This window comes from Pleurodeles waltl, chromosome 4_1 (assembly GCF_031143425.1).
Source record: "Pleurodeles waltl isolate 20211129_DDA chromosome 4_1, aPleWal1.hap1.20221129, whole genome shotgun sequence".
NCBI lineage: Eukaryota > Metazoa > Chordata > Amphibia > Caudata > Salamandridae > Pleurodeles > Pleurodeles waltl.
In genome coordinates, this window is record NC_090442.1 from 396,881,672 (window position 1) to 396,894,797 (window position 13,126).

General features: G+C 41.3%; 1 protein-coding gene across 1 annotated transcript in view; it reads left to right on the forward strand.

The window, feature by feature from the left end:
- MED21 (mediator complex subunit 21) overlaps window positions 1-13,126 on the forward strand; it is a 79,457-nt gene that overhangs the window by 51,512 nt on the left and 14,819 nt on the right. The window contains exon 3 of the mRNA XM_069228619.1: window positions 10,433-10,533. Within this exon, the coding sequence (XP_069084720.1) occupies window positions 10,433-10,533 (101 nt within the window). The remainder of the gene's footprint in view (window positions 1-10,432; window positions 10,534-13,126) is intronic.

Below are 13,126 nucleotides of genomic sequence, written 5' to 3' on the forward strand. Positions count from 1 at the left end.
TACCTCCATCCCTCAAGGGAAAACTCAAGCTATCTACAAGGCATTTCAGAATGTCTGGCGAGTCCCAAATAGGGGAAAAATCAGAATAATATTTAATACCCATGGCCTTCCTGATTTTATTTTGTAGCCTAATAGCAGTTTTTAAGACCTTCAATCTAACTTGTTTTAAAATATTTTGAGCCGCTTAACTTAGGCAACAATCCATGGGTTCCCAAATCCTTAGCCATAGCCATCAACAGACAACAACCCCCACGTTGAATCATCATTCCATAATTCTTAAACTGAAAGGTATCTCAATACTTCCTCAAGTCAGGTAATGCCAGGCCTCTGTTCTCCAATCTATGCCTCAGTTTCTTCCATGCCAGTCTAACTGCCCCAGAGGACCCTGTAAAAGCTATTATTTTCCCCTTGATCTTGGCAATTAATGTTTCGTGGGAAGGTAAGCGGGATACAGTTGAAAAGGTATGTCAACTTAAGTAAAATACTCCTTTCAATCAAATTTACCTGCCTGTATATGATTAGTGGAAGTTTCTTCCACTTAATGAGCAACACATCAATTTCTCTAGCGACCATCCTCAAGTAATGAGCCAGGATTGCCTCCAGAAAATGGACAATAGATATGCTCAAATTTTTAAATTATGGCTTAGGACCCCCCCTGCAGGCCTAATATATTCCACCACATATTATCTGACTTGCTTTGTTTATGAAATATCCGGCGAAAGACCCAGACTCTTCTGCTAATTCCTCCACTCTAGGAATAGCCCTGTCTGGTTCTGCCATGTAGCTAATCAAGTCATCAACGTATAGGGCTGTCAATGTCTCCATATAGATATCAAAGAGGAGAGGGAGGGCAACCCTGCCTGGTACCTCTGTAGATGCAAAAACTCCTGGTCAATGCCCCATTGAGTAGAATTCAGGCCGATGGAGCACCATATAACCTTTGAAGTGTGGAGATTTAGAATTGGGCTAAAATTCAGCATCTTCAGGACCTCCCATAGTTAGTCCCAGCAGATTCTATCAAAGGCTTTGTCTGCATCCAATGTAAAAAAAAACAAAGGAGCAGAGTGGGCAACTGCAAGATGGACAGTGCTTATGAGCTGTTGTGTAAGCTCATAGATCAGCCGTTTAGGGACAAAACCTTTCTAGTCTGGATTGATTAATTGGAGCGCCAGAAAAACCAGCCTACTTGCAAGAATACTAGTAAACACCTTGTAATCTGTGTTTAATGCAATTGGCCTATTTGAATCAGCCTTCTTAGGATCCTTAGCCAGTTTCAATATTAGCACCAGAGTAGCATACTTCCAGGAAACAGAAATCTCCCCCCACCACCACCAACGGTGAATAGAATTGAATAGCTCTTCCCATATGGGTATGATCACTTCTTTTAATATTTTATAAAGCTCAGAGGGAATGTCATCTGGGCCCGCTGTCTTCCCATTTTCTGGGTGCTTCAGTTGTTCCCAGTTTGCCTCTGTAATCCTAGCCACCAAGTTGTTCTGCCAATGGTCTGTAAGCCCAGGCAGTTCTGCCTTTCATCCATCCCCTAATCTTTACTAAGTCTGGCTTTTCCTCCTCTTATAAAGAGATAAAAATAATGTGAGTAGGTGCTCTTCCATTGTCTCTACCCTCTCAGTGACTTCTCCCTGAGGATTGACTACTAATTCTTTTATGCTATTCCTGACTCTCTCAGCTCTCACTTTCCATGCCAGTAGTGTCCCACTCCTCTCCCTGTACTCCAAGTGCTTTGCACAATTCACCTGCCATTTTTCTCTACACTTCAAGCTTGATTTTATAGCTTATCTATGCTGCTTCCAGTCTCATGAAGGCTTGCTTCAGTCTACCCTTGGATTCTGCACTTGTAGTAGAGCCTCCAGTTAACCTATTTCTTGCTCGAGAGCCTAGCTCTTCTCTCACCAGCTTGTTCTTATAGGATCCCTGATTCCTATGGGCCCCCATATGAAAGATTCATGTGTGTCCCTGACCACACTGAGGGGAGCAGACCCTTTATTATCCATAGAGAAAGCCTGACTGACCTCCTCCAGAGTCTGCCCAATTCCTTTGTCAGAAAGAAGACCCTGATTGATGGTACACCTGGAATTTTCCCACTGGACAGAAAGTTCCACAATTGCACTCACAGCTAGATGATCGGAAAGGTTGCCTGGCAGATGTTTAATCTCCCCAACTTCTTCCACCACAGTATTATCTACAAAAAATAGTCTAGCCTAGAAAACTGGCCATCCGGTCCCTTTTCTTGCGATGATTGCAAACCCCTTGGAGTATTCGGTTTTGTTTCAGACAGCATACTGTCCATCCATTTTTGCTTTAGAAATGGAGCCCGGCTCTGTCGCCGTCAGGTGGGTCTCTTGGCGAATCATTATATGGGCTGTGCTATCTTCCATATATTTTAGCACCGTGTTCTGCTTCCTCCTACACCTAAACCCATTGACATTCCATGTGAGGAATCTTAAATCTTTACCCATCGCATCTAGCCTGTGGCCCCACCCTTACACACAGAGCACCTATTACACTAGTTGTACGCCCTGTTACCATTGGATCAGCATATAAACGCTGATCATGAGGACTGACAACATTTTTGGGGATTTTCTCACACGAATCCCCACCCAGTGCCCCATCCCAACCCCTCCCTGAGAAACCTTCCCATTATTTCCTGACCTTATAGAATGCCATATGAACACTGCACTGAAGGCAAAAAGAAAAACAAATAACCCTTTAGTGTATTCTCCGCCCGCTTCCCGATTGTCCCAGCCACACTATGGCCACTCTGTAGCAATCTATATTCCCATATTCCAAAATCTTGCTCAGCGGGCAGATTTTTTTAAAATAGTCGCAATCAGCATGTCTACATCCTCCAAGCTATGATAATTATACATTTGATTGTTCCACATTATGCGGAGCATGGCTGGGAATTTTAGTTGGGCCATGGCACCCAGCTTATTGCGTTCCTCCATCCTTCTGCCCAGCTCCCACTGATGTTGTTCCGTGGCTTTGTATACATCCGACCTGATAATAAAGGTATACTCGTAACTAATGAAAGGGCCGTTTTCAAGTGCACTTCCTATTATAAGCTCTTCCTGGGTTTTGCCGATTGGAAGTCCTCCTAAATGATGCCCTATGCACTGTCTGGATCTCCTGCTCAAGGTTCACTTCAGGTCTGTCATTAAGGGCTGTATCCCTGAGGAGTGATGTAATGAAGCTCTTTATATCCTCCTTTCCTCTGCCTCCAGGATGATAAGAATTTGAATATTAGTTCTTTGCGTGTGATTCTGTACCCTCTCTAGGTCATCCCTCAACAGTTTTATTTTGCTATGTCAGCATTTCAATGCATGTTATATTCTTTTGGATAATGTGTTTGGCATGAGTGACTGCTTCCTCCAAAACTCTGGTGCTTTCAGCTACTTCATCTAATTTCTGAGTCAAAGCTAGTCCGCCCCACCTCCTGGTGAGGAGGCAGGATTCCCCTACCGCTCACTACCTTGACAAGACTCTGCTGCCTCCTCAGTCTCCATGGCAAAGCCAGAGCCTAAACCCTATTGCTGAGAGGGATCAGAGGTTCAATCTGAGTAGTGCCTCCTGCTTCCGAATTACTTTGTACACTGACAACAGTGGTTGATTGGTCTCCTTTATTAATGCTCAGTAGGCCTGATGATGTATTTTTCTTTATCCTGAAAGCAGAGTTCCCAGTGCCTTTCCCCAAACAAAAGCTCTTCTTCGACCCACTATGTAGGCCTACCTGTCCATGGCCAGTGCTAAGCTGGGGATCTGGTCTCACCCTGAAACAGCACCCGGAGGGGGGCCTCACTTGCAGGATGTATATCATGAACCAGGAGCCCAGACTTGGGCCTTTCTCTTCCATAGAATTAATTATTCCTGATTTCTCTTCTCCCTTTGCCCCCGTAAAACAGCAACTGCAGCCAGGACTTCCTCTTCTCCACAGAAACACACCACCATTGTTCTGCAGAAAACTGAGGAATGTGGTCCAGCTTTTTCATCTCCACTTTCACTTCCTGCCTGCCCCTTCAAGCTCAGTGTTGCTACCGCATGGCTTTCGAAAGAGCACCCTCCTGCTGCGCCACAGCTCCCCTGTGGTGCTTTCCTAGCAGGGAGTCCCAGCAAAGCCAGAGGTTGCATTGCATGCACCCAGGAAATGGCACCAGCCTCTTGCGTCTTCCAGGCAGGTACCTGGGAGGCAAAAGACTCCTGGCTGGGGAGGTAGCTTTATCAATAAGATTAAGGAGGGTGTAAGCTTCAAATTTCCTCAACAATCACACTGGCATATAATGGTAAACTACATAATAGAACAAGCAGAGTGCATGAGAGGGGGCTTAAGGGGCAGAGGAAAGGGAGAGGAATATAGATTGGTAGTAGCACTAAGTGAGAGGAACTACAATATTTCATAAAATAACCAACATTTTTGACGTCTTTCAAAAGGGAGAGGGAAAGTATGTATGTGCGTTTTTGTCTGTGTATGTAAAAATTCTTCATGAAATTCGGCAGAAACCTCACCATACCCGACTGAAACAAGCTGCACCCAACTATGTACCAGAAAATACATTTATTCGGGGGTTGTGTAACACCTCAAACCAAGAGGCTAGCTCCTGCTCCCCGCCCTTGAACATCCTCGGCCCAAGGCCTATATCAGGTAGGAAACTAGCGGGCAAGTACCGGGGGAGTGGAAAAGCGCACACCAAGCACCAGGATTCACATTGCCTTCATCAGTGCCCGTGACCTGCTAGGGTTCGGCGGCCATGTTCCCCTGTCTGTTTCCAAGAACATTGGGATGTGCCCCCCGAAAGAAAGGGGTTTACATACATTTTTAACAGCTTTCATCAGTGTTGGGAGCAAGAATACTGGTCAATAATTAAGAGGGACTGCTGAGTTTGCTGTAGGTTTCGTTAAGATGAGGATAATAATCTTCTTCCAGTTCAGAAGTTAATGAGCTATTCCAAAGTTTCATCTCAATTGGTCAAATGATAAGTACCACCTAAATGTAAACGTTGTGCAGGGCAGGGGTCCTCAGGCGCTCTGGACGTCACCAAAATCAATAAATCCTTCACCATATTCAACTCGAGTGGCTCAAAATCAACATCTTACTCATCAGTCTGATTAGATCTTGTATCGGGGTCTAAGTTCAATTTGACTTTTGTGCCTTGGATGAAAGAACATTGCAGGCTTATCACACCTCTATTGTGCACTGTGGATGCTTAAACTTACACAACTAGGCTCATTAAGGAAGTTAATAATTTTAAATAACTCTTTAGTTGAATTGGGAGAAACCACAATATGGCCCATATTATATACTTCTTTGCCAGTCCAAATCATATTTTGTCTGCAAAGAGCCACTATATTAGAATCCTTTCTCTGATGCATAGTACCACGCTCCATTCTTTCCAATTTCTTACAGTTCTGCTTAGTTCCTCTAAAAGCATAAGTAATGATAATCTGATTTGTAACATCCTGACTCTCTACTGGGAGAACATTGTTGTGGTGATCCTCTGATTCACAGAATTATTTGACACTTCCGCATAACCTTCCTCAAAATCAAACTGTTTGGCTGTTTCTTCCAAGGCAGCCACACAGGCATCTGCAGAGAGTTCGTGCTAAGCACATTTTTCTACAGTTCTCAGTGGCCTGTACAACTGAACCCCAGAAGAGGATAATTCATTTGTGATCTGTACAAGGTAGAGCAATACACGTGGTCTTTCTTACATTCTGCTTGGCAGAGAATATCAAATCTAAGGGGTAGCCCTTAAAATGAGGAGAGTCAGAAATAAATTGTTTTAAGTCCCAGGGCTGAGCATTCTTCTAAAAACTGACCGGCACCTCCATGGGAGGGTCACTCTACCCACTAAATAGTATCACCTAAAAGCAGTAGATTAGATGAATTAAAAAAATGAGAGATACAGGTTCAGTGAATTGACTGGTAAAATTGCTGTTTACTCCAAGTGATGTATTTCCTCTAACAATTGTGCATGTGAAAGACCGTGATAGAATAACTTTGATGCCCAGAAATCCAGCTGATATAAAGGTTTTAAGAGGATCTGTTATTACTAAATAAAATCCCTAAAACGAATCGCAAGGCAAACCCAACTTCACCCCTCCAACCCCCCCCCCCCCCCCCCCACCCCCTTCCTTTACAAAAATCCTGTCTGATTAAATTAGACTCAGGAGGTATTGTCAAAGCCAGAATAGGGTAGGACCACTCCTGGAGTCAGATTACTTTAAAAAGGATATCTAATTCTGAGTTAACCATAAGGTATCAGACCTTTTTTTTTTTTTAAAGCATATGATTTTTGAGTAACTTTATTTGAAAATTGAGCTTTGAAAGGCACTTGACTCAGCTTTAAAAAAAAAAAAAAATTTTGGGGAGAGTGTGGAAGGAGAAGCCTCCCCACCTTCTCCTTTCACCCCTACGAAGATGAATGAATGAAGCAAGAAGTCAGGCTTGCTTCCTTCTTCACTGGCAGGAATTCGTAGCAAGTATTATGTTTTACCTCTTTCAGAGTACTCGAGTTGCCACTGACAGTCACACACCTCTATCGTTGCTTTAGTTTATAAGCTTTGCACAGTATACTTGTGACTTTCTTTTAAGCTGAAAGATAGTCTTAAAAAACCCGTCATTGGTTCTCAACCCTTTACATGAAGGGTTTGCATAGCAGGTGCAAAAATGTAACTGAACTTTTCATGTTACTCCATGTACACAGTTACTTTTTCCTTTATCTTCACATCTTTAACCAAGTAGTATCTTCTAAAGTTTATAGTTTGAATCCTTCGGGGGACTCTCACCTAGCCTGGCAAAAAGATGAAGCAAGCTTTTGTGTATGGCCTCTAATACATCGCTGTTGTAGAAGAAAATGGATCAAGACAACCCCTTTTCCTTGGAGAACGTCCATATGGAATGCTATAAATGTTCTTTCCTGATCGCAGCACAGTCACTATACTCACTGTGCAACACTTAAACTCTCTCCCTGCTTCCCACAGACCAGGGACCTCAGAACACCTTGCTGCACTTTTAAGACCGATAACTCCCTTTTTCATGGTCCTACAGGGAGTGCAGAATTATTAGGCAAGTTGTATTTTTGAGGATTAATTTTATTATTGAACAACAACCATGTTCTCAATGAACCCAAAAAACTCATTAATATCAAAACTGAATATTTTTGGAAGTAGTTTTTAGTTTGTTTTTAGTTTTAGCTATGTTAGGGGGATATCTGTGTGTGCAGGTGACTATCACTGTGCATAATTATTAGGCAACTTAACAAAAAAAAATATATACCCATTTCAATTATTTTTCATTACCAGTGAAACCAATATAACATCTCAACATTCACAAATATAAATTTCTGACATTCAAAAACAAAACAAAAACAAATCAGTGACCAATATAGCCACCTTTCTTTGCAAGGACACTCAAAAGCCTGCCATCCATGGATTCTGTCAGTGTTTTGATCTGTTCACCATCAACATTGCGTGCAGCAGCAACCACAGCCTCCCAGACACTGTTCAGAGAGGTGTACTGTTTTCCCTCCTTGTAAATCTCACATTTGATGATGGACCACAGGTTCTCAATGGGGTTCAGATCAGGTGAACAAGGAGGCCATGTCATTAGATTTCCTTCTTTTATACCCTTTCTTGCCAGCCACGCTGTGGAGTACTTGGACGCGTGTGATGGAGCATTGTCCTGCATGAAAATCATGTTTTTCTTGAAGGATGCAGACTTCTTCCTGTACCACTGCTTGAAGAAGGTGTCTTCCAGGAACTGGCAGTAGGACTGGGAGTTGAGCTTGACTCCATCCTCAACCCGAAAAGGCCCCACAAGCTCATCTTTGATGATACCAGCCCAAACCAGTACTCCACCTCCACCTTGCTGGCGTCTGAGTCGGACTGGAGCTCTCTGCCCTTTACCAATCCAGCCACGGGCCCATCCATCTGGCCCATCAAGACTCACTCTCATTTCATCAGTCCATAAAACCTTAGAAAAATCAGTCTTGAGATATTTCTTGGCCCAGTCTTGACGTTTCAGCTTGTGTGTCTTGTTCAGTGGTGGTCGTCTTTCAGCCTTTCTTACCTTGGCCATGTCTCTGAGTATTGCACACCTTGTGCTTTTGGGCACGCCAGTGATGTTGCAGCTCTGAAATATGGCCAAACTGGTGGCAAGTGGCATCGTGGCAGCTGCACGCTTGACTTTTCTCAGTTCATGGGCAGTTATTTTGCGCCTTGGTTTTTCCACACGCTTCTTGCGACCCTGTTGACTATTTTGAATGAAACGCTTGATTGTTCGATGATCACGCTTCAGAAACTTTGCAATTTTAAGAGTGCTGCATCCCTCTGCAAGATATCTCACTATTTTTGACTTTTCTGAGCCTGTCAAGTCCTTCTTTTGACCCATTTTGCCAAAGGAAAGGAAGTTGCCTAATAATTATGCACACCTGATATAGGGTGTTGATGTCATTAGACCACACCCCTTCTCATTACAGAGATGCACATCACCTAATATGCTTAATTGGTAGTAGGCTTTCGAGCCTATACAGCTTGGAGTAAGACAACATGCATAAAGAGGATGATGTGGTCAAAATACTCATTTGCCTAATAATTCTGCACTCCCTGTATATTGAACTTGTGGATTATTGGCATTTTACTTAGGCTGTTATTTAATAAACGTGATAAATAAACTAAAAAAGGAAATATAAAGCACAGGTTGTGTTTTATGTTGGTGTTTTATATATTTGTCTCAGATGGACATAAATGTTATTTTACTCATCCAAATGGTGTAAGGAAGAAGGAATATCCAGGAGTAAAATTACCATTACTGATTACTAGGATCGCCACTGACTAAATGATTTTCATTTAAATAAAGTGGATGCAAATTAACATCCTGCAAATGTAATCTGGTATTATTTGACAATTCTACAGCACACAACAGGTTATTAGAAACTGCCCCCCTGGAGTTAGGTTAGACAATCCTGGTTTTATGTTTTACTTGAAATGGTAGGGCTCACATTTTCTGTTTAACTACTGCACTAAAGCATTGCTTAAATATCTTTCCTGAATACCTATGTTGGCATGGGCAAAACAGTGTTGTTGATAGATTAATGGGTTTCTCTAGAATGCTTACCATCTTAAATGGAAATACACACACCATTCCACTTTCTGCTTACCAGAATTTAAGCATTATTTTGAGGGATTTGGTGTTACCCTATTTTTTTTATTCTCTTACCTATCAAAGTTGGAGTCACGATCAACAAAATTGGATAGAAAGTAACCTGTCTGCTGAGTGTCAGCAATGGACATATCTAATCATGCTGCTGTTCTTAGATATCTGCTAATTATAGCTTTAGCTCTATTGGCAGGCCTATTGTCTCCAATACATTACATATACTTAGCTTGGGCTTTGATTCAAGACCTCGCTCACGTTTGACTTGCTTAGTCATTCTATGTTTTCTCCTTTTGATTCAATGCTTTCCTTCTTTTTTTGTGTTTGACCCACCCAGGATATTTTCGGTCTCGCATTGTACTGATTGGATGTGTTTTGCCCTTAGACTGCTCACTTGAGTGGACTCTACATTTCTTTTGTATTCAGCACTCAATAAGAGATAATGCATGTCCTTTCTCTCGCATGCTATTTTGTCCACAATGTCTGCTCGATCGTTTACCTTCCCTCCTCGCTGCTTCCCCAGCAGTAGTGAATGAAGCTACCGACTGATGGAATTTGGCGTCACTGTTATTAACTCATTGTAAAGGGGCGCATCCTTCACACCCCTCGTCACATAGCATTCTGACACCGAGCTTACCGTCCACACATCGCAGTTTAGCTGTTGTGCTCATCTTTAAATGTGATAACCACGCCACCATGTGGCAGACTGTCATCGGTGCCAGTCTTGACAGTTAAATGCCGGTGCAGAGCACCGGAAACCACAGGCTCGAATTAGGCGCTGCATGGCGGCTATCTTTATTTCCAAATTGTACCATGAGATATGTAAACTGACATGAGTCAAATTGCAAAATGTTTAATCATAAGTGTAGATCCGAATATATGTGGATTCTTTGTTCCTGCCTTCATAAGTTGTACACTGCGCAGAACAAAATTACACATTTGATAGAAATACTTATATATTTATTACCTAGTGAGCAAGATTCGATTTATTGTGTTTGATAAGTAAGGAGAATGAAGCACTTTTCTGTCTATCTTCGATGGGTGATTGATTAGTAAAGGACGTTTTTGGCTTCACTTTATAGTAAATACCTATGAGAAAGCTCTTATCATTTATGTTTGTCAGGCACTTTACCTGCCTAAGGATTAGTTATCAGCACTACAGGTTTACAGACACGAAGCAAAATAGTGCCCAATGTTTGAGAAGCATGAACTATAAACTTTGCATTAATAAGACATTGATTGAATCTGTCTCTGTTGCAGAATATGCACAGCTTTTCGCAGCACTGATTGCCCGAACAGCCAAGGATATTGATGTTTTGATTGATTCTCTGCCTAGTGAAGAATCAACAGCTGCTTTGCAGGTATGTTTACTACTGAAGAAGTATTACCTATAGATTTAACTAATACATCTAACAAAATGCAAGCAAAATGATTTTGGACCCATAACTACTGATGTGTGCCTTTTGAATCTGCATATGACATTTTTAGTGACTTAACTTAAAATCTGACGTATGTATTGATGATGTTATCAGGCATTTATGAATTCTGCAAGCAGACTTTTATTTAGTTTAGGTGCCCCAAACGCAGGGTTGATGAATCAAAATTAAAGCATATGGATTTTAGGTAAAGTTATTCATTGATATTGTAGGAAAACAAATTGTTAATCTAGGCAAGTGTGAGAGAAGTCAGTCTTGAGCTGAACTGTGATTGCACTCCAGAGAGCACTAAATCTGGCTCCTATTGGGTAAACTAGACTGGCCTTACCAGAAATTGTCAGAAAAATGCATGAAGCATGTGTGTGAAAACTGACCAAGCCAACAATAAAGTTAAGAAAATGAGAAACTTAAAAGGTCCAGGTGACGTTTGTTAAAAAAATTAAATTATAGTAAACAAAATGCAGGCCTAGAAAAAAATCATAAAAATATTACCAGTCCTACAGGTCGAGTAGCTTGAATAATCTACTCAACCTGACTGTAATGTACTTGACCCGGAAACGGGTCTCAAATTGTGTGATCCCTGGCAAATATTGTATTTTACAGTCACCTTTTTCCTCATTCTCATATATGAGTGCACCTTCAAATATGTGAGTTCCTCATTTCTGCTGGAAAAAAAATCCTCTTTTGTTTGATTAAATACACTAAACACTTGCTCCATGTATAATAAATCTAGCCCACCATGCATGACTTGCCTCTTAATTTAATAATAGTTTTGCCATCAGGGCAGGAGTTTTTCTCAGTTTATGTTTAAACACTCACTTTTAATAAATATATTACTAAAGCATGATGTGGTAGCGCACTGTCATTTACAGACCGTAAATTTCCAAGAAATGTCCAAAAACCTTCCCACTAACTTGCAGCTTTACTGATAAAACTATATTGTGTATTAACAATAATCTGTGAAAATTGGGTTTCAGATAACATTTATCATTTGCACATCACCAATCAAAGTGTGCTGACTTATTTCCATTCTTTAAAAATATCTTTTTCATTACACAGAAGTAGAAAAATGGTCTTTCACAGCTCCTGAAATATATTTTGAAATATTTGTAAAGTTGAGTTAGTTATATAAATGTTGTGTGTTAGGAAAAACCTGATACCAAAAGCCTTTCATTTCACATAGGTCAGACAGTTCATCTTACAAAATCCTGGAACTCTGCAGTCACAAGGAAAAGTATTTGCACTGCAAGAAGACAAACTGACTTTTGCCCTCTGTGTCTGAACACAGAGCAAATGTGACAAGAATAAGATTTAAAGTCATCTTAATTGGTAATTTAATTTCTTACTGAACAGAACACCTGATGGAATCTAAAAATAGCTCGACCTCATAAAATAAAACTCACTAATGGGAGTGTAGATTTTTCAAGCCCTGAAAATGCCTAAAAAAATGAATGGTGTCTTATGTAGTGATTTGAATGCTTATGAAAAAAGTCAGGTTTAGAAAGTAATTTCTGCAAAGAAATATGCTGCATGTGGTTCTCAAACTGGTTAAAAGGCGACATCAGTTTAATTGTTTTTGGCTCTAAAAGAAAGCAATGCCTACAGGGAATTGGTTTAAGCGAGAATAGTTATTAGAAATTTTGTTTCCTTTTACAGTTGTTTTGTTTGCTTGTAAAAATGACCATCCATTCACGGCTTGTTCGATACACAACTCCAGGCCATCATCCGAACAGAGCAGAAGTGCCATGTGAAGCAGCCAGCTTGGGTTTTTAGGTCTCGTCTGGCATGCGCGGTCTCAAACATATGTGTTGTGTTTAATCTGTGGGCTTCAGCCTGCCCATAGGCTTAACATTTGCTCGCTCCATCATCTGTCTCATATCCTCTGACCCCATTTGTCCATGCCATGCATGCGTCAAGCCTACTCTTGTGTTTAGCCCTCCCCCAGACCATGGATCAAGTACTTGTTTCGATCCACTGCTCCAATACCTTTTTCTTTGTGTTTGAGCACTCCACTCGACTGCTCATGTTTTTACACCTCCCACCAGGGATTAATTTCGAACTGCTCCTATTTTCTGTGTAATCTTTCTTAACCAATAGCTGGATTTCACTATAGCCAACAAAAGTAAAAGGATCATCCCTATTTTCACAATATCGTTCTGTTTCACAAACACAATACATGCATAAAGTGCTATTAAGCATTTCAATTCAAGCTTTGTTTCATAGTGTAGTGGGTCCCTCTACTGTCTGAAAACGGAATATCCCACACAGTATCCTGTCACATTATATTTGCATAATTGCACAGGCTGGGTTATAGCCTTTTTTTACACGACTCGAGCCATGCTGAACAGCAGTCGTGCTTCTATTCAGCATGGCTAAAAGACATGGACGGCACCAATCGCTCTTGGATTGCCGAGGCCTGTTTGCTTTACCAATGTGTGTCTTACTGGCATTCACAGCTTCCTCAGTGTCCAGGACCTCCCTGCTCTCCTGCTCCGGGGGAGAAGGTCCATGGGTTATG